Below are 22359 nucleotides of genomic sequence, written 5' to 3'. Positions count from 1 at the left end.
GTCATTGTGTAGCCTTACGCCTCAAACAACGGATAAGAAGTGATAACAAAATAGTGTAAATAAAATTAAAAGCTGTTTGAGAACATAAAGATTTAGATTTTGTCCAGAAAATAATGTTACAGAGCAGTGCTACGATAGAAAGTAGAGAAAAGTAAATTTCTGTGAACTACATTCTGCTGCGCAGTGTGCTTGCTGCTCACCCATAATGGTTAGCGGTAATGGTTAGTGTTATGTTTCCGCCACCAGGGGGAAAACGCGTTTCCGGTTGCGGCGTCAGTGTAGCCTGTGTTGCATCTCACTTCAGATTCTTCACGTCGTCTGGTTCCTGTTTTAGCTCAATTTCCACAAAACAGAGACATGGGATGCGATGGTGGTACCATTCCACGTCGAGACGAACTTGTAAGGACCAAACAGAAGCCAGAACAGGTCAGTGTAGGCATTTTCTGCTTGTCGCGAGTGCCATCAACATGCCATCGTTTGTGCCGTCGCCGATGTTTACCCTGCTTTTCGGGGTTGATTTTACACCTTGTGGGACTTGACTTAGAAATCTCCTAATTCTCTCACTTCTCAGAAAGACAAAGACGCCGAGGCTGTCGCCAAATGGAAACACTGTGCCGTCACGCAGGAAGAGCTGAGGTTGCCGATCGTTTCTTGCGAACTGGGGAGGTATGCCAACGCAGTCTCTGCCTGTTTCTTTGGAATGGCGATATCGTGTGTTTTCGATGTTTCAGCGAACACTGCTTCGTAACCGGTCTCTTGCTTGGGTTTCAGACTGTACAACAAGGAATCTGTGATTGAGTGCCTGCTGAACAAGGACACGTCTTGCGAGACTGCACAGCACATCCGATCGCTCAAGGTTTGCTTGATATCTTGTGTCTGCCCATTCGTTATGTGGATCTCATAAATCACTTGCGTAATATTCATAATTGTAGTTTTCCGCAAAGAGTGAATTAGATGGTATGCTTGTGTTTTCGAAGCTCTAGCTAGTGTGATCACCTGAATACATAATTATGCTCAAGAAAAAGAAGCAAACAAGAAAACAGAAGAAATAAGTGAGAAAATGGAGGCGAGCTGGCGAACTTTCAACCTCTTAAACTCCCAAGACTAGGAACAGAAAGTGGACAACTTACACACAAGTCTCATGAATGGATGGATGGTTTCCCCCTTCCAAGCCAATGCATTTCTCAGTCCCAAGGCCATGAAGGTGCTCTCCAGGCAGACCTGTGCGTGCATTTTGTCCACTTTTTGAGCGCAGATCTTGGGTACCCGTTTCCGGCTTGAACGCTGTTGCTGACGCCGTTGCTGTTGGTGTAACTGCGCGTTGCATTCTGAGACTTCCCATAATGACGTCACATGGCGCCTAAATTTAGCAAGAATATTTCCCCACTAAATTTGCAGGGGAAATTTTCCTGCTAAATTTAAGGTCTATTCACACGATGTATCTTGTTGGCGAATCTTGTGTCGCGAAACTAGGTTTTGGGAAACAGATTCCTCGTCTGAACGCAACCAAAAAAGTGGCGCGCCTCCAAAAAAAGTGGTGCGCGTTCCCCGCTTCTGGAACAATTTTTCACTGAAACCTCAACGAGGCTTGTCAATCACCTGTAGGAGAAACGCGGACGCTGCCAATGGCCATTCGATTTCGCTACGACGTCTGACCTTCGAGGAGGAGTGAGCTTTTGGAGGTGTCTGATTTTTGGCCGATTCCGTATCCGAGCCAAAGCCGAAAAAATAAAAGCAAACATGGCGATCGACAAGTGGAGAAGCGGTGCATATGGGCGATGAGTCTTGGTCCTATTCGGTTGCGTGTGAACAACGCTTTGGCAGTACGGCTTGGTGGTGCGGTGCAGATTTTTTAACAGTCGCGACGAGTGCCAGCACCGCATATAAACATGATGGCTGGGGATAATTTTCTTTTAGTGGTGTAAAAATCTCTGAAATGCTTCAAGGTCGTATGCTTGTTCTTCGACGTTAGCAGTCTTTTCCGGGTTTGACACGAGTAGTGAACCCGATGAGCCGAATCTGACCAAGTTTATTGAGTGGTAATAATAAAACAGACTGTCTCTTCACACTGTGCATACTTCATATAATTTTGATGCGAAACGCTTGATATTCTTGGTGCAGATGTCAAGGTTTGGCGAAATCCTCATGAGTCAATACGTCACAGGTTTCGTGTGTCAAACTCCACGTGTGAATAGACAGATTTCACGAAATCTCGGTTTCGCTAAACTGTGGCACATTGAAAAAATGCATTATGTGAATAAGCCTTTAGCGGGAAAATTTCTCCGCTAAATTTAGCATAAAAATTTTCCTGCTAAATTTAGCTGGAAAGTTTCCACGCTAAATTTGGCGGAAAAATTTTCCCATTAAATTTAGCGGAAATATTTCCCCGCTAAGCTTAGCGAAAAAATTTCCCCACTAAATGTAGCGGAAAAAATTCCCCACTATGGCGAAAAAAGTTTTAGCTGAAAAACTTGCCCGCTAAGTTTAGCTGAAAATTTCTTTCTAAATTTAGCGAAAATCTCCCTCTAAATCGGAGGGGAGCAGAGGGGGAGGGGGAGGAGGGACATACTTTCCCCTCCCCCTCCTCAAGAGCTGCGTTCTAATTCGGCGTTACAGAGAGTTGTAGACATCTTTCATTTTTTTGTTCCCAGTCTCAAACGTTCAAAATGTAAAACAAGAAAAAAGAAATTGCTGTGACTAAGTTTGTTTCAGATTATAACACGCCCTGTGATGTAACGCATATATGCTACGTAATGAACTGATAGCCCAATAAAACATTGCACTGTACTTTGGCCTTGTACAGTGTGCCCCTTACCCAGATATTAAGCTTTTTTTTTCTTTTCACCGCAAAAGTAAACTATGCATTGCCCGTACACTCAGTCTCTGCCGAAATGTAGCTCTAGCGATCCGGACCCAGTTCCAAAGTTTCATAAGTAATAACTATCTTATTGAAAAGTTATAAGAGTTTGTCTAAAAATTTCAATAGGAAAATGGTGCCTGTTCCTGTTAGCCATTAACTGACACCATTCAGCTTCACGTATTCCTTGGCTTTGTCGGTCGCCATTTTCTCATAAAAAAGATCCGAATATTGCTTATAACTTTCAAACCAGACGATGGCGAGCTCTGAAACTTTGGAATATGGTCCAGACCTCTAGGGCTACAGTTGGATGGAGAGCTAGCATTTGGCAGTGCATAGCTTTTTTGTTTGCAGTGGAAAAAAACCATTGAAAATCTTTTTTTCTGGGCACTTTGTATGTACTTGTTGACTCTAGTTGCGTCGGCGTCAGTCCAACGCCTAATTACCTCGACAAATCGCAGGACATCGTCGAGCTGAATCTCACCGAGAACCCTGGCTACCGTCGCCGTGACGCCGACAAGGGTGACGAATATGTGGACCTGCGTGCGTCGCGGTTCATCTGCCCCATTGTTGGCTTGGAGATGAATGGGAAGCACAAGTGAGGCCTTGCTTACCTTTTTCTTCGCTACCAGTTGCAGTTCGTTAAATTTTTTTTAATCATTCTCGCATACTAACTGTGGGCATTGATTCAACTCCAGTGGCAGCACCTCTGCTGTTCTTTTTATTAATGTGAGTAGGAGAAAACTGGCTCCGAGGCAAAGCCTACGGATCCCCAGTTGGCAAGTTCGAAGCTTGGCCGAGATGCCCGTGATCCAACGGAGGCTAATTGCATTAAAGCTTTCGGTTGCACGTCACAGGATTCCTAGTTGGTCAAAATTAATCCTTGGTTCTCTGCCGGGGCGTGTTGGGCGCCTTTCGTCAGTTTGATGCGTAAAACTCCCTTTTTTTTTGTTCAGTTTTTTGAGTAGAAGCCAGAAAGCATCGCTGTTAGAGCAAATACCTTTTTGTGACGTATGCATGTGTGAAGAGTTTTGCCGCACATTTACGTTGCTTATCCCAAAGGAAACACGAAAGGAGTAACCTTAAGCTCTTTTGAGTGAACATTTCCAACTCGTCTTGGTCAGCAAGCATCTAGCGTCCTACATTGTCCCTTTGTGTATGCATGGACAGAGATGTTTGTATAGCATCTCTGTGCTCACTGTATCCATGAAAACAGATGGTAGCGGCGACACCCTCTGTGTCGGGAGGTAGCTAGCGCCACCTCATGAGCGTTCTCGACGTTTAAAGATTGCTTCGTCTTTTCTTGCAGGTTCTGTTACCTAAGGCAGTGTGGGTGCGTCCTGTCGGACAGAGCGCTCAAAGAGGTCAAGTCGGAGGTGTGTCACAAGGTGAGTGGCTGCCGACCTCCCGCAACTTTCTCTATGATCATCCTTTGAAGCTATGCACATATGACAGTGAGGCTTGCTCGCTTCAAAAGGGTGACCTCAGGTCTAGGCTTCGTCTCTGAATTATTTACGGCTCTGGTACCACGCCGCATTCACGTCGAAGTGCGGTTGTGACATCTTTTTCTTTGCTGAACCGGACGAATGACTGGCAGCAAATGACTCTGCTGACATGTTTCATACATTTGTGAACGATGAAGTATGATGCGGTCTTTCGAAATGTGCTACCTGCACCGTCAGAGAAGCAAAGAAGAGGCAAAACTGAAGTCGGAACAAATTTGGCCAATCTTGAAGTTCTCTTTATGGTATTGAGCTTCTGATGTGTTCCACTTCCCTGTCCAATGTAATTTTAAGTCTGAACTATAGTCTGTGAACGCTGGAAAGGAGGCGACCTCCTCTCCACATTTGCTTCGCTGAAGTGGAAAGGGGTGGGAGGAGCTTCCACTTCGTTCTTGACCTGTTACCGGCTATAGAACATCTTGCTAAGTTCAGATAGCAGTGCATTTAAAAACTAATAATTCTCTCAATTTTGTTTTCCACTCAAGTAGCAGAAATGGAGAAGAAAGTCTTAAAAGAAGCGATTAGTATGGTGTTTTGGTGTTTGGTATTGTTCTGATATTTTTTTATTTATTTATTTAAATGTATTTAGAGTTTTGTGAACCCTTATGTGAGTAACCGGATGGCACTACTCTGTCTGGTTAAAGAAAATAAAATAAAATCCACTTCACCATCCTTAAAAGTAAGCTTCGGAATATACTGTAAGCCGTCGTTCAACAATCCTGTTCGTATTTCTGACTTCTTACTTGGCCATTGACGCTAAACGTACAGGAATGTAAAGAATGTGCCAGCTGAGTAAAGTCTTCTTGGTCATTCCTTCATTTTTCAAAGACAGAAAACCTGTTTAAAAAATGCCGTCCTCGGAATCAAGTGTGGAACATTTTAAATGACTACCTTGATGCATGTGTGGGAATAGCTTTTTTTTTATTGTGGACACCTATTGGGAACAAGATTATAGTCTGTTCCGGGTCTAGAATAGTGGGACAAACCCCTACCTCAAAGCCCTCTGCTTGCCACAATTGGTGGCGTCCTCTCCACTCGCCTCTCCAGCACTTGCTCTGCTAAAGTAGAAAGATTGGAGGGCTTCTAAACCTGCAACAGACCGTAGCAATCTTTTCATAAAGCATCCCACCACTTCGTGCACAACTTTTTAAAATAAAGGTCAACCCATTTCTTCCTCTGTTTTTGGGCAGTGCGCCAAGCCTTTCCGCGACGACGACATTGTCGTGCTGAACGGAACGGACGACGAAGTGGCGGTGCTGACGGCACAGATGGAGATTCGAAGAGCCAGGGCCAAGATTGACAAGGTAATTTTAGGGGCACCAGGGTCAACATTCTGTAGCAATAGAGGGAAAGCTAGGAGGGCAGAGTTCCAGTCTTTTTTGGTGTTGTTTTCAGTTTGGGTTTTGGTGTGACAGACGCACGTTAGTTCATCTCTTTGTACAAGGATTGCAGTTGGGGGGAGCTGAACCGTGACTGCCGGGCATGCGGGCATATCTGCGTCTCTTTCCTTGTGTATCATCCATCTCTAAACACGAGCCAATGCTTTGACTGCAGCACTCGGACAAACTTGCAAGGTGAATTACACTGCAGTCGATCTTGTCGAATTTGATTTTTCTTGCGACCGACGCGGATATGCGGCGTTGATTTAAGAAATTCCGTGATTTTCATCAGTGCTGCAGTTTTGAGGTCATCGATGAGTAAACTCTTCTGGTGCTGAAAAATCATAGCAAGGGCGTGATATACCGAAATAGGAGCACGCACATGCTCCGGTGCAAAGTCAAATTTCATTTGGATTGCCTTCAGTCCCCGCTGGCCTTAGTTGGGTGTCGGTGGCTCACCACAGCTTGAAATACGTATAGCGAAAGCTCGCGCCGCAGGACCCAGGGATCCAGGGTTTTAACGCATGTTTCAATCTGATATTGGTGCTACCTAAGCACTTTAAGCATGCAGACGGTAGAACAGATGAGACGACGGCTTGAGTCCCTTGATAGACGCGTGACTGATGGTTTCGCATGTTTATTCTTTGGGCGTGTCAACAGATGTGAGTTAGATTTTCATTGTTAATTGGTTCTTGTAATAAATGTAGGGGTACCACTTGTATAACCTCGTTCTGTACTGCACCACCTGTTTTCTTTTTATAGGGTTTTTATATTACACAATTGAACAGTGATTATAGTGTAATAATGTTATTGGTTTGTCAACTGGCTCTGCACACAGCCTCTGTTGTCTCTTGCACCATACCGCGACAAAGAAAATGCGATGGAAAAATTGTAAAATTTCAGAAATTGCACATTTCTTATTTAATGTGTGAATTTTACTTATTAAGGTCATAAAATGTTAAAAAGGTTTGCATAATTGTGGCTGATTACTGTGACAAGATGTTAAAACAAACTAAAGATATGCACAGATGCATCACCAGATGAAATGAGCAAAATAAAATAATAAAATTACAGTACATATTGTGGAGCATGTATGGAGGCTTAATTGCTGTTTTAACGAAGGTAAAGTTAACAAAGTATTTAGGTAAAATAAAGTGGTTCAATGAAGTGAAAGACACATACTTAGTAGTTTTGATTAAAAAAAAAATAAAACCAATAATTTATGCAAGGAATGGAGTTAGTTGAAACACAGCAAAGCTTCATATAGCTCGAGCGAAAACCGTTAAATACCATATTTTGCTTAGTAGCCGTGACCTGAACAAAACTTTTATTTTGATTTGTTGATAACCGAAATCGAAACCGAAAACAATTGCTAGGTAGCCTTTATATTATATAGTGGTTTGACAATGAAAACATTTTGGCAAATACTTCCGAAAAGAAATTGCACAATGTGGGTTTCCGCCATACTTTAATAATTTTGTTAAAATACATAACCTGTGGATGAACTACAGTTTGGGAGTGCAGGCACGTCTTGTAGAAGTAGGTAAGTCAGAAGAGTGAACAAAAAAGATTATACCGTAATATCCCGAGTCATCGCCCATCCCCGAGCCATCGCCCACCCCATTTTTTGGGCCAATATCGATTTCCGAAAAAACACCGAGTCATCGCCCACCCCTTCAAATACCCCAGCGCGGACTCTGCGATCCGCGAACACTCATCCTACCCGAATGACGCGGCCGCGGACCTTACAGTTGGAGGACGTCCGTGACAAAGTAAAACGAAGGAGGGAAAGACACTTCTTTTTGTTTACGCATTTTCTCCGTGAGCGACCCCAAAGTGGTCGTGTATCCGTGCGAAAAGAAAACGATGGAGATAACAAAATAGGAGTTTGTTAACGTTACCCCGGAGTGTTAGGTCAGTCTGTCTCCGCCGAAGTAAGGTCACCGCGAACCCGCTCCTTCTTCCCGCCCGTCGCGACCGCTGTTGTGCAATATTTTAGGCAAAGCCAAAGCGTAAATAAAGCTTTGCTGGAACGTCCTACACAGACGTTTGCAGAGGGTCCCAACCGTGCATTGATAGCCCGTGCATTGATAGCCCGCCGTGCACAGACACACGTATGTACGCACCAAACAAGAAAGTTGCGCAAGAGCTTGCCCGACTTGGCCCGACGCCAAAGTATTTGCCAACGCAACCGCCGGCTTTCCCAGCATTGCTCTTGGTCGCTTCTTTGGTCCGCTCGCTCGCTCGTTGCGCCTGGTCGGTTTTTCTATTTTCTTGTAGACTTTTCTTCTTTTTTTTACTAACTAGGAGAACATAATGGTGACATTCTTTCACGGAACAAACGTTCGTGCTATATGCAGATCGGCGGTGTTTCTAGCGCGTATGCAAGCAACGGACTTCGCTATAGTAAAATATTCTTTCGTGAGCATTTTTTTTTCTATAAAACAATGAAACTAAATCGAGTTCTGAGTTTGATGTGTCTCTTGTGCATCAGCGCTAGATACGCAGAGAAAAATAGGCGGTTTTTTCCGTTTTTTTTTAAGTGTTTGTGCTCACCCACCGAGGCATGGCCCACCCCACTTTTTTAACGAATTTCAGGCGGTTGGGGGGTGGGCGATGACTCGGGATATTACGGTAATCTTTTTTGACGAACAACTGCACTACGTGAAAAACCAACTCTCACGACTCTCTCGGGGCACACTTTTAGAATTTTGTATTTTGCGGTGGTGTTCAGATATTTATTCCCCACCAATACAAGCCCCATCATCGTCCGTTCATTGGACTTTAATTATAATATTTATTGATGTAGATTTCAGAAATCTGAAGTGTTGTTATCGCGTTCGAAAGCACCCAACAACGTGCTTCTGGCACTGCTTGCCTGCATGCTGGCCGGGCACGTCGTGGTGTTAAGGAGTGGAGCGCCTCCTACATGGTGACGTCACTGTCTTCCAAATGCCAGCTGCTCGCAATGCACGGCGGAGGCTACGCGGTTGCTACACTATCCCTTTAAGCCACTGCAGCAGGGTGTCGTAATCGGATTATGGCCGCGCCCAAGCGCACGCCAAGCGAGCAATGTGGTGGTGTCCAGGGACCGTACTCGCAAACGTGTATAGGAAATTAGGCTCAGAGCATCGGCACTCTTTTTACTCATTGTCCGACTTCGCCAAGACGGTCATTCGTAGATTTGAGTCGTATGACATTTGTTTACATGCCATCAGCTGGTGGGTGCCGCCTCCTTGGCACTTAGAATTGCACGGGCGCTGTTTGCTACGGTTATAGTTCAGCAATGCAACCTTTTGAGCGGTAGGTACAATGTTTGGGAATGATCGCGGTAGTGTTTTGCTTTGCTGTGAGCTGTTTTGGCAAGCGGGACGACGGAAAGCACCGTTTGCATTTTTTGTCAGGCACGTCGACAAAAACTGGCGACAACTATCTTACACTGCATGGTAATAGTTACAGAAAGACAGAGGGGAAGAAAATTGGGCAGCGAGGAAAAAAATCACACTTTTGGTTTCTTGGCTAGATGGCGCAAGCTACCGCCTGTTATGAAGAGTAGAGCCATCAGCATCCATCCATCCAACAGCTGAAGTGTTGACCCTCTAAAGCAGGGCTCTCCAAATGTTGTTCTGAGGGGCTGGATCTGGGATATATCGCTGTCTCGAGGGCCAGAAAATAAAAAAAAAGTAAATATAAATGAGGAAGAACGGAATAAATTAACCTATAGATAAGCATTTAAATACAACATTGAAAGTTAGAGTAAACATTAAAAACGAAAAATATAAGGTTGATGAATATATCTACTTTACTAATAAATCCACTATTTAGCTAGTTATGACGTTGCACAAAAATGAAAGACGTTTACAACTCCCTGTAATGCTGACTTAGAGCGCAGCTTTTGAGGAGGTGGAGGGGAGAGTACAGAGAGGAGGGTATGCCCCTCCTCCCTCCCTCCTTCCCCCCCTTTCTCGTGATGCCAGTCGTGACCCTCGCGATGTCATTATGGGAAACGTCCCATAATGCAATGCGCGGTTGCGAGTGATGTTACTCGTAACCCTAGTGACCCTAGTGATGTCACGTGTGATGTCATTATGGGACACGTCTCATAATGCAATGCGCAATTACGCTGACAGCGACGCTGCTCAAGCCGGAAACGGGCGCCCAAGAGCTGCGCTTTGATAATTGGGTCCAAGAACGTCACGAGGCATAAATCAAAGTGCATGGAAACTTTGGCCTGTTCCGACGGGTTAGAAGTCTAATGAGAATGATAGAACTGGGATGCTGACAGTATGCAATTGATACGACGCAGGACACTAAGCACAATGTATATGTGGGAACGCAGAGGAATTTTAACATGCATAGTTATACAGATATGAAACAGGGGACTAATAATAATAATAATAATATTAATAATAATAATATTTTCTTCATTATTATTTCCTGCTTCAGAATGACTGAAGTCCTCATATGGTGATGTTGGTGATGAAGATGTTCAATAAATAATATGAACAGCGAGCACACCTTATGATAGGCAGTTTTCCTTTTCGTTTACGCGGTTGGTGTGTGTTGTGGTGCTGTTCCTTTTCGCGCACTTATTTTTGCGCTGGGCGGGCCTGCTGGAAGTGGGCGGGGCTTCATTGGAGGAACCGTGGCCAGCCATGGGCTGGGTCGAGGACCGCGGTTCGGGGTTTGGAGGCCTTTTCTCTTAAGCACAGCTCTTTTGGTGGCTCTACTTAACTTAAGTAAAAAGGGTCTTAAAGGGATGCTGAACCAAAATCTGGATTCCACAAAACAAGGCGGTAGAAGCATGCAACGGGATGCTACGAACACCAAAACATCTCTCATGCAGCGATATCTCGAACCGATGACTCTTTTTTTATAAAAAGAAGGAGGCGCATTTGACAGGTATGGTGACATCTTATTTCTCCGAGAAGGAGAGGAAACGGTCTCGCATCTTCTTTGCCTCGCCGCCTTGAGGGGGCGAAGCGAAGAGAGGAGGAAACGAGATATGTTTATGTCATGCGCCTCGTTGGCTGCGTTCATTCTCTACCTCTTTTTCCAAAAATACGGCCGTCCATTCGAAATATCGCCTTGCAAGTGGTGTTTTAGGGATTGTAGCGTCCTGCTTACCGCTCCTGCATTGTTTTCTGAAATCCAAATTTCGGTTCAGCAGCCGACAAACAGTCACAAAGGAGGAAACTCTCCTCAACTTCCTTCTTTCCATTTGAGAAAGAAAGAAGCCCTCCCCTTTTCTGTGGGGAGCAGCTCAGAGACCCACTTCTGCGTAGATGGGAATGGAAAAAAAAAAAAAAAAAAAAACTGGGAACTTGTTTTTTTCTTGGCGGAAGAGGATTTTGTAGGTCGGCCTTTAAGTGTCCATGAAACAGAACCTGGTGGCCTCGAAGAACTGGATGGTTTTACCATACCTCTTGAGATAACCCCTTTGCAACTGCATTGACATATTAGCACTGCTAGTGGCTGTTGGTTGTTGGCTTGTTTCTTTTATCATTTCTCTGGCACTTCTAAGGACCTACTGTCCTGCCGCAGCATTTCGTCTAATTCACTGCCAGCAAGCTTGATCGAATGCTTTTGTTGACTTCGAGTAACCGTGTGCTTTGTTCGTGTTCTGTTTTTGTTTATTTTTTCTCCACAAGAAACTGCATTTTATAAAATAAACGCCGATGTCTGTCCCGCAGAAGTTGAAGAAACGGGCCTGCGAGGCAACCGACGACGTAGGCAAGAAGGCGAAGACAGACACTGCCGAGGCGGTCAAGAAGGTGTCCAGCAAGATGGCCAACGGTGGGTGTCTTCTTGGCTCGTCGTCGTAGGGTCGTGCAGAAAGAGATCTCTGAAATGCAGCAATAGTGCACTTTGTTGCTGATGCGAGATCTCGAACGGGGGACTATTGAGGAGAGCATGTAACAGGCCTCTTGGACAAGCTATGGTTTCTCTTGTGACCACCAGGGGCTGCTATGAACGAGCGGGGCGAGTGTGTCAGTGCATTTTAGTTCATTTTGTCCGTGGCTATTACACAGGGACCTACTGTTGGTTCAAGAGTCTGCCACAGACTCTTACACCAACACGAAGGTGAACATGCATGCGGCGTCTGTTTGGGGTGTACACCGCCAGCGTCTTGCAGCAGCTCTAATGCTAATCGTTGCTTTGAGAAGTCAATCTTTTTGTGCTCGAGCATTTGTAATCCTTTTTAGGGGGATTTAGAGCGACGTGAAAGAAGGTAGCGTGCTCATGTTGACATGGTTTACAAAGGTACACGAGCCGATTAAATGTTCTTTGATCGGTGGCACATGCGTCATAAAACAAGCAGTAAGTGTTTCATGTGTATCAAACTGGGCATAATTTATGTGCATCTATTTATGCTTTAAAGGTAGACTGGAATGAAAATTTAAATATACTTCTTACGTTCAGTAATGTGTTAAACGGGATTGGCCATACGTGCTAATGACAATTGCATGTTTTTATTTTGAATGGATGGCCTTCTTTTTCGTTCCAAACAGCCGATTCTAATGGCGCTTGAAGAGCAGCTATCGGAGAGCATGACATGCCATGGGACACTGCTTTCCCAGTATGGGCAAGGCTACGGAGAGGCCGGCGTAGTTAAGAGCATTGCCACTCTGCGGCGTCGATGCGTTACGACCTATCCGGTAGAGGTGCGCAAGGTCTGGCCAGGCAGTGCCAGCAGAGGCGAAAAAGTGACTCGTCTGCTCCTCAGACTTTACCGACCTCCTCGGACTCATTCCGTGGGAGAGAAGGGAGATCCGGTTCGGCCCGCGGTAGTGTTTGAGGCGTTTTCTAGACTTGCTGTTGCTTCTCAGTAGTGAACGTGGAAAGTAACTCTGGCTCCATGTCTGAGCAGGAGGCAGAGTCGTCATCATAGATGGAGGAAATTGTTACCCAGTTACATGTTGGCTAGGCAAGTGTTTAGCTGAACTAAAATAAATAAAAGATGACCAGAAGCATAGAAATGATACAATATCCACTTTAACTATGCGTGTCGGGGTTATCGAAGGTGACCTTGCCATTGGTAAATCGAAAATGTGTGCAACGAAAGAAATTGAGGCAAGGGTAGAATACATTCTCTCGGAAATGGCACTCCTTCAGCGTCGTTCCGTGATGATGCGGAAAGCCGTTCCCGTAGATCCAGCCTACTTTTTTTCGGGCTAGAAGATGCAGTCAAGGAAACATGGGCTGAATCGGAGAAACTTGTTTTAGACGTGTGCAACGCCACACTTGGCACACAGATTAACTCCGGTACAATAGACAGGGCTCATCGGATTGGCAAGTTCAACCCAGATAAGAAAAGACCTATTATTGTGAAGTTTGCCCTCTTTAAACACAAAAAAGTTGTGGTGCAGCCATGCAGCAAGCTAAAAGATACAAACATTTTTGTTGGTGAGGATTACCCGAAAAACATAGAGCTTGCAAGGAAGAAGCTTTTAAATTTTGCCCATACCCAGGGAGGTCCTTACAGACCTTGTGGTGACAAGCTGTTCGTAGGTGATAAACAATTTTGTTTTAGTTATGAAACTTGTCAAGCTATGAGGCTACCACATAGCTAGCAAGACATATCACTGGTGCACCTGCAACTTTGAATTTTAAGAAAACAATTGATAAAAAAACCTAGTTCCCTGCCAGTTCTTTTTACTAACATCAGAAGTGTTATCCAGAATTCCTACGAACCATCATCAGTCATTGATGCGTGATCTAGTGAAGTTTTTTTAACTAAAACATGGCTTTTGAGTTTGGCGCACGACTAGGAAATATTTTATCGCGCTGAGAGGTATAGGTTTTATTGTTCTGTTAGGGGTGATAGATGTTGTGGCAGGGTTTTAATTGCAATAAATAATAACCTTGAATGCTGTCATGTAGATATTGCTACCTCACTAAAACTGGTATACGTGCGTTTGCTTTGTGCCCACAGAAATGTTGTATGCGCCTATCATTCTCCCATTACGACTGCAGGCTTCTGCTCCAGGTTACGTGATGCTTCAAAATACAATTTTTTCTAGGTTTCATCTTGCGCCGACGTTAATGCTGGGTGACTTCAACCTACCTTTTAGTGATTGGTCTGGTGCTTTTCCGACAGCTACTTGCAATTCGCCTGTGAACTCAGAATTTCTTGATCTCGGTTTTCATTTTTTTTTTCACCACTTGTTAGTAAACCAACTCTGATTACCGATACTACAGCTAGTGTGTTAAATTTAGTTCTCTCCACTGAGCCTAGCCTCGCCTCTTCCATAACCCTTTTACCAGGAATTAGTGATCATTGCATTCTATACTTCAACTTGCATACTCATGTGTGTCTCGAATAGGACTACTAAGCGATTCCGTGATTATAGAAGGGCACATTTTGACGCAATGAATAGAGAATTAGCTGCGTTCCTGGAAGAGTTTCTGCTTTCTTTTTCAGGGCGTCCAGTTGAAACTAATTGGAACTTGTTTAAAAATAAAAGAAACACTTATTACTTCATTCATTCGGTGTAGGTTTCTTGTTTCTGAATCCCAATCTCTTTGGTTTAATGTCGCTCTGAAACGCCTTTGTAACAAGAAAAAATGTTTATTCCGCACTGCAAAGTCATCTGCCCTCGCTGCTCCTTGGGATGCTTACAAAGAAGTTGCGGATACTTATAAGACGGCTGTGAGAGAGACCAAAACAATTTTTTTTAATGTAACCCTACCTTTCATGTTATCTAATAGCACAAAGCAATTTGTAAATGTGCCCCAAAAATACTGTTCCCTCACTGGCAGGAGATAACGGTCTAGATATTCAAAGCAATCAGTGTGCATCTCTACTATATGATATTTTTGTGAAAGCATTTTATAGTAATGTAAAATCTGATAGCCCGACTTATTCTGTTTACAACTTCTTTCTAGGGGATCCACTTGTTTCTGATTATGACGGGATTGTTATACTAATCAATGATTTAAAATGTCCTTATCGTGTGGTGTTGATAACATAGGTTCTGAATTTCTTTAAAGTACAAAATTTACATTTGTTTTTCTCCTAAAAACTTTTCGACAATCACTTGACCTTGGCATTTTACCAAACGATTGGAAAATAAGAGATGTAGTTCCTCATCATAAATCAGGTAACAAACATAGCCCTCTTAATTATCGACCCATTTCCTTAACCAGCACGCCCTGTAAAGTTTTAGAGCACATGATTTGTTCTGTTCTAGTTAGTTTTTTTGATTCAAATTCTTTTTCCTCACCCTCACAATATGGCTTTCGAAAATCGCTGTCCTGCGAAACTCAACTTCTTACTTCTCTCGTGATCTTTTCTCCATCCTTGACCGTGGATCTCAGGTTGATTGCGTCTTTCTCGACTTTTGCAAAGCCTTTGACAAAGTATCTCACAAACTGTTGTTTTTTAAGCTTGATAAACTCAATATTGGTTCTAATGTTTTGTCCTGGATTAAATGATTTCTTACTATAGTCGGTTACAAGCAGTCATGGGTAAGTTACTTTTAAAAAGTAATTCGTTACAGTTACAGTTACTTTTAAAAAGTAACGACGTTACTTTTCAGTTACTTTTCTATAACACACAAAAATTTTGAAAAAACTAAAAAACGCCCCTTACAATGTTTTATTGCATAAAATTAAAAAGTACAATTTTTACTTCATATTGTAACTTAGCAGCAGTTGCTTCTCGAAGTTAGTGTTTGAAAGTTTCCACGCCACAGTAGTGGCGCAAATCAAAATACAAAACATGCGCAGTGCGAAGTAGTGGCGCTAATCAAAATACGAGACATGCGCAGTTACCTTTACGTGCATTGTTGTTTCACGGTTGACTCACCCGATTAAAAAGCGTTTGCACAGAAAAAAGAAAAACCACAACATAGGTAGTGCTTCAGGACACAAAGTACAAGAGCGTGCGTAAAGGTAACTAGATATTTTTTCATAAAATCTACACGTGGCTATATTCAGATCGTGACTCGCGAAAAAGAATGTATTCACAAGTTAGTGCAAGGCCAACTTGACACTCGAAATGTCGGAATAGATGATTTGAAAAGTGCAAGGAATGGCTAAATTGCACTCGTTCAGTGATATATTATTCATAAAACACTGGAAAGTAATGACAAAAGTAACGTCGTTACTTTCTTAGTTGCCTCAAAAAAAAGTAATAGAACTACAGTTACAAGTTACATTTTTAAAAAGTTACTCGTTACAGTTACAAGTTACCAAAAAAGTAACAAAGTTACAGTAATGCGTTACTAGTAACGCGTTACTACCCAAGACTGGTTACAAGTCAAGAAGGTAGGAGAAGCTCCTCCCACAAGCGTGATACCCCCGTTTCAATACCCTCCGCAGTAGAAAAAAGTGTTTACTGGAAACGGTCTTTGTTCCGCTTCAGTGGATCGATAATGGCCACAGAGTGGTGCCAACTTGTCTTCGACCCCCACTTTTTAAGAAAGCAATCTTCGTATTCATTGGAGGGGGAACCGAGCCCTTGAAAGCAGCCTTTGTATTTATAGGAGGGGGAAGCTAATCCCCGAAAGTCGTATTTGTTTCCATCGCAGGGGGAAAACTCTAATCTCCCTCTCGTGGCTTCCACAATGCTAAGTCAAAGTCGAAAGACAAAGCAAATATGTACAGAAAGGCGAGACCCTCCTCGCGCGTTGGCCGCGACGTCACGGAAACGATGGGACGCTAGTGGATGCGGAGGTGGTGGAGGGATATATGATTCCCTTTGAGGGGCATTCGCCGCTACCTTCTTAACCTGTAACTGTAATTGATCACAGTTTGTTACTGCATATCATGAAAATTCTTGCCTCAGCCCTGTTACCTCCGGTATTCCTCAGGGGTTCATTTTAGGACCACTTCTGTTTCGTATTTATATTAATGACTTACCATTATGTGTATCATCCCATATTAGCTTATTTGCAGATGACTGTGTAATATATCATGAAATTACTAGCAAATTGGATGGTACTCTTCGTTAGGCTGACTTATGCGTGGCTTTGGAATGGTGTAACATATGGCAAATGACTCTCAATACTAACAAATGTAAAACTATAAGGGTGTCTCACCGTAAAACGTCACCATCACCATACTCAATTTGTCAAACTCGGCTCACATCTGTAACCTCATTGAAGTATCTTGGTGTTCACATCACTTCTAACCTGTCATGAAAATTTCATTCTGATCATATAATCAGTAATGCTAATGCAGTGCTTGGATGTTTTAAAAGAAACTAACCACTATGTCACTAAAACTTCTTCTGTACAAGATTTTAATACATTCAAAGCTGGAATATGTTGCAGTAGTCTGAGACCCTGGTCACTCAACGATTATAACAAATATTGAAGCACTGCAAAATCACGCCGCATGTTTCATAGTCTGTAACTATCATCGCACCGCAAGTGTTTCGTCTATGAAAATCACCCTATCTCTGCCTCTTCTATCCTCACGCCAAAAATTATTTCATTTATGCCTCTTTCATAAAATTTAATATTCCAACGCTTCTCTGAAAGACAAACCACTCATTAGCCCCTCTTATTTTCTCCCCACATCGATCACAGTTTTAAAGTTGGCATACCTCGTTGTGAAACTTCAACTTGCATCGACTCTTTCATTCCCTGAACGCCATTGGAATGGAACCACCTTTTCGCATCATTAGTAATTATTCCATCAATTGTTTTATTTAGAAAAGCATTATAACTACTCATTTCTGCTAAAATTGTGCCGGATTAACTTTTATAACCAAGTTGCCTCGTGTGTTTGAATTTTTTACTGAACCAATATTGTATGTCCACCCCCTCTGTAATGCCCCTGAGCCCTGAGACATTGAAATAAATAAGTAAATAAATTGGGAATTGTTGCTAGTTGCCGTTTTTCTGGTATCATTAAAGGGCAACTCCGGCCAAAACTCAAAATGAAATAAATTACTGGTATCGCGCTGTAGTGACACAAAATACGACCCCAGCCAAAAAATTACGTCTGGGGGACGCCACATTCTCAACTGATGCCGATAATAAAAATACGACCCGCCGCGAGCCGTTGCTCCTTAGCGGGCGGCCAGCGGGTTGCCGATCGCTAAAGCAACATTGGGCCGTGACGTCAGTATCATTCTCTTTTTTTCCTCCGGTCCGGGCGTTGCGCGGAGTGCACTTCTTTGAGCTGCTACCGCCTATACCTCGGCTTGTAATTGGCGTGTTTAGCCGTTGCTTTTATCTGTAGCCGGTGTATCTTCGGTATAGCCTTTTGTTTATTTGCTTGTGAGGACTCCAAGACTCGTTTTAGCGAGCAACTCAATGCACCCAAGACTGCCCAGCTGTTCCTCGAAAGATGCCGAGTACAACTTGTAGCGCTGTGGGCTGCTCAAACAACCCGCTGCACAACGCGGAGGTGCTTTTTCACAAGTTTTCAACGGACCGGAAATTGGAGAAGGTGTGGGTGAACGCTGTTCGACGAGTGGACTTTGGACTTCAGCTTTTACGCGCCAGAAATAAACATAACAAAAAAAAAAGACGTGTACAGCTTAGCACAGGTGTCTTCGGGCGCCGCGGCCCACGCCGGAGAGCCTCAAAGCTTCGTGTCTGGGACTGACCTGCAGCGCGAAAGCGAGAAGGCCCCCAGTATACTGTACGTCACTGGCAGTGCGGCGTAGAGCAACGCCGCTCCATCCACGGAGCCCCGATGGCAATTTAGGCCTAGCGACGAGTACGGAAGACCGCAAGTACGGCGACAGCTGCCGAGTATGGCACCGAACGAGTTCACTCGCTTTCCAGGCGCTAGCTTTTGGGTATACAAGCGACGAGCACGGCATAGCGCACGCACGGTGGCGGCCGCCGAGTACGTCACCGAACGAGTTCACCGGTTTCCCAGTTGCTAGCTTTTGGGTATACGCACTAACTCTTGTTACATATGCTGGATAACTATCACGCATACAGAAATGAAACAAAATCAGCTAGCTTACCTCCTATCTTTAGATGGCTAGCGCAACAGAGGTAGGCGCCGCTCGGCTTGCATACTCGTTGAACGAGAACGATCCTGACGTCACGTTCACATAGCGGCCGATTTCCAGTGTTGCCGGGGCCTCGAGCGGCTAGTTTCGGTTTCGTTGGCCGCGCCCCAAACAAAACTTTGAGGCGTCAATATCTTTAAATCTACTCACAATAACAAGAAGAAAATTACACCTTGCGATTCAGGGACGCTGAGTGTGCTAAAAACAGTCATAATCCCAAAATCAAAAGTATGGACCGGAGTTGCCCTTTAACAAGACTGGCTGTCGTTTCTCGTCTTTACTGATCGTGACTTTATTGCAGGCGGCCCAAGCACCAGTGGCACGGCAGCCAAGAAGCCTGACGTCGGAACGGCCACTAAGATGATTCTGCCAGAAAAGGCAAGGCAAGGGTACAGCATTGCGAAGGACCCCAAGACCAGCGAGGCCTTCAAGTCCCTCTTCACGACGCATTCAACAGCCGTGAACCAGCCCAAGGCCCACTGGATCACGCACAACCCGCTCTTCTACTGAAGGCCGACGGGAAGAGATTCTAACGCATGAGGCCATGTGCCAAGAAGAACTGACTGCTACACAGCTGCACATTTGAAACCTTACAGACCCTCTTGTAAATACAGATTATTCGCAACTCTGACCTTGTGCATACAATAAACCTTTTTCGCATAAAAGCAAAATGAAAGTGAATTTTATTAAGTGTTGGGGGATGAGACACCCCATTTTGGCCTGGGCATTCCCATCATTTTGGTCGAGGTTCATTTCTGCCGTCCTGTCATTTTTCCTCCAGGAAGTCTCATGTCCTGTTTTCGTGAAAACGGGCATAGCTGCTTTTAGACATAATTTTATAAAATATAAACATACTACTTACTATATCGTGGGCAGCACCATTTTGAATGCTGTAGCGCCGTCTAGCAAGCGTCAGGTTCTGCGGCCATGTTGAGTGGTTGAAACATCGGCGAAAGTGCTATTTGGGGCGCCGCTCCTACGTTGGGAGCTCTAAGGTGCTGGGTATCCGTGTCTTGTGTTCTTGTGTGCCGCGGTTGGCGTTTATCAACTCACTGGGAATGTTTCTTGCCCTGCATTATGGCATCCGCCAGTGCAGTGATGCTGAGAACAGCTGCACTGAACACGCCACCGGTAGAAATCGGAGGTGAGTGCTCAAAATATTGTATAATCTAACAGCGAATTAATTTCCTGCACGCTCTTCTGAGTGACGTGAGCATCTTCCTTTGCGACGTCACAAGAAGAGCGCTACGGCCTTATTTCTAGGTGGTGTTGGATAAAGGGTATTTGGTTGGGATCTCTTTTAGAGCCTTCAGCGTGCGCGGCCTCTGCTTACGATTCACGTGGCGGGGAGAGGGGGTGGGGGTAGGGGGAGAGAGAAAGAGAGAGCAAAGAGCTTGTCTTTTTGTAAGGAAGTTCGACTGATGTAGTAGCACAACGAAATGAGATGGGTGAGGCGCAAGGGAGGAATAGTTTCTTTCACCTCGGGCAGATGGCGCCACTAAAACTGAATATAGTACAACTTTGTCGATGGCATGGGGTTTTCGACTTATTTACTCATGTTGAAACGACGATATTTATCAAACATGGCACTAGCTTGAGCACTTAATAGCACATTTCGCCAACCTATTATATTATACACATTGCGCGTCATGCCTTAGTTCCCGTTTCCGCCACCACGCGGCTGCGAGTCGCGAAATATTTCCGTTCTTTTCTAAAGAGAATGAGGTGGTTTTTTTTTTCTTTTTAGCAAGATAAACAATGTAAAAATTGAAAACTGCAAATTCTTTCTAATATTGTTGCATCGCAACTTTAACTTTGAGTAACTCAAGACGTTGGCGAGAAGATCCTGGTCCAGAAACAAAACACCGGAACAAAACATCATTGACGTCATACTCCTTTTGTATACCTCTCCGTCACGATTAAAACGTACAGCGCAAACAGATGAAACAGAAGAGAGAGGACACACAAAAGATTGTGTGTCCTTTCTCTGTTATCATGTCTATTTATGCTGTACGTTTTAATCATCATGCCTTACCAACACCCCTGGAACAAATCCACATCATCCTTATCGAGCAAAACTGCTTGCTTCAAAACGCACAGTTTTTTTTTTTTTTTCGCGGTGGTCACAAAGGATTTTCCCAAAACCTACTAGAGAAATATAATCCACGAATAAGGAATTTGTTCTAAGTCGTTTGGAGTTTGAGAATGTCTTCATTTTTGCGTCAACCAACGTTACCTGACATCACCCTCAACAGCGACAACTGTCTGGTTTTTGTCTCCCTCCCCCTCTCCACTCTAGAGAAACAATGTAGTTGAAACTTGAAAGCTGTTTACTGGAAGCCGTTGAAGAGCTACCCCACTAACCTATTTTCCTCTTTTTTTTTTTAAGAAGAGGATTATGCATTTATGGGCCTTGGCGACTACCCGTCTACGCAGCTTTAGCAACGAACACTTCCCTAACTAAAGAAAAAAAAATCCCCCCAAAAGCCGCTAAGACTCCATAAAGATAGAATTGTCGTTAAGACGTCTGAAAACGTGTGTATAGGGTACTTTTCCAATATTACTGAATATGAAATGCTTTCAGTTAAAGACATTTTTATAGAACTAGAAAAAAAGCGTTTTTTTTTTTTGTTGAACTGCATACTACAGAGCTTTTTCTTCTGCCTCTCCCAGCTTTAGTTTCACGTAAACCCCCTTGATAAATTTGTCGCTTTGCGTTTCTTCCCAGTACCGTCAATCGCTGTACGAACGCGCAAGACACGTTCCAGAAACGAAAGCTGCGCCGATGAAGCCACGCGAGCGCCTGGCTTCATCGATGGTTTCGTTTGCGGGAGAACGCGTGCAAATGATCAACGAGATCAAGCCTCATGATCGCGCCAGCGGCGTTGACAGTGTTGTATATTAAGTATGAAATGGAGTAGAGGGCTGCACATGGGCCATGTGCATTGGCACATTTGACACTACTTGTAAAATGAACACAAACACATCAAGGGACTTTAGTCTCACACACAAACTGTGGTCATGGGCACATGCCTGTTTCACATTACTTTTGAACTTGTTTTAACATAGTGGGAGTTACAAGGGTGAGCTCCACGTTTTGAACGGGTTTGCGGAGCACGTGCATTTTTGCAGTGCAAAAGTAGTTCAAGGCAGTATCCTCGCGTTTGTAAGCTAAGTTTTGTTCACGCCCATGATGAAACACAAATAGCCTTTTGCATGCAAGCAGTGCCCACCATTTTCGTGTGACCAGAAGCTTGTTTATCAATGATGAGTTGGTATATAGCATCCGATGGACTACTAATGCAACGCTCATGCTACTCACGCTCGATAATTGGGTGGCAATAACCAATTCGCTGAGGTTTCCTATGGCTGGCTACCTGTAGAATACAGAATGAGACAGCATTCTAAACGCAGAGGCATGCGTTGTAATTCACGAAAACTTTTCATACTTCTTTATTACACCGTCCTTCAAGTGTGCCATTTACAGTTGAAAGCAAATTGCTTTCTGCATTCAATCATACCTTATGTACTGTTATTCTCAACTTCAGATCCCCTCGGGTTTTATTCGTTTGCAATAGATGATCTCAAAATTGATAAAGATACGCTAGTCCTAGATGTCATTTCGTTACGGTAACAGGT

The 22359-nt window shown here is 43.9% G+C and overlaps 1 protein-coding gene across 1 annotated transcript; it reads left to right on the top strand.

Annotated features, from left to right (window-relative positions):
• The first annotated feature begins 245 nt into the window (after positions 1 to 245).
• LOC8051585 (replication termination factor 2) lies at positions 246 to 19391 on the top strand. Its single transcript, XM_029976905.4, has 8 exons — positions 246 to 426; positions 572 to 666; positions 772 to 856; positions 3319 to 3455; positions 4167 to 4245; positions 5550 to 5663; positions 11432 to 11534; positions 19022 to 19391. Exons 1-8 carry the CDS (start codon positions 358 to 360, stop codon positions 19228 to 19230), a joined length of 891 nt encoding a protein of 296 aa, XP_029832765.1. The 5' UTR covers positions 246 to 357; the 3' UTR covers positions 19231 to 19391.
• Positions 19392 to 22359: the final 2968 nt, after the last annotated feature.

This window comes from Ixodes scapularis, unplaced genomic scaffold (genome assembly GCF_016920785.2).
Source record: "Ixodes scapularis isolate PalLabHiFi unplaced genomic scaffold, ASM1692078v2 PGA_scaffold8__174_contigs__length_109621045, whole genome shotgun sequence".
Lineage (NCBI taxonomy): Eukaryota > Metazoa > Arthropoda > Arachnida > Ixodida > Ixodidae > Ixodes > Ixodes scapularis.
This window is presented reverse-complemented; position numbering and strand designations above follow the sequence as displayed.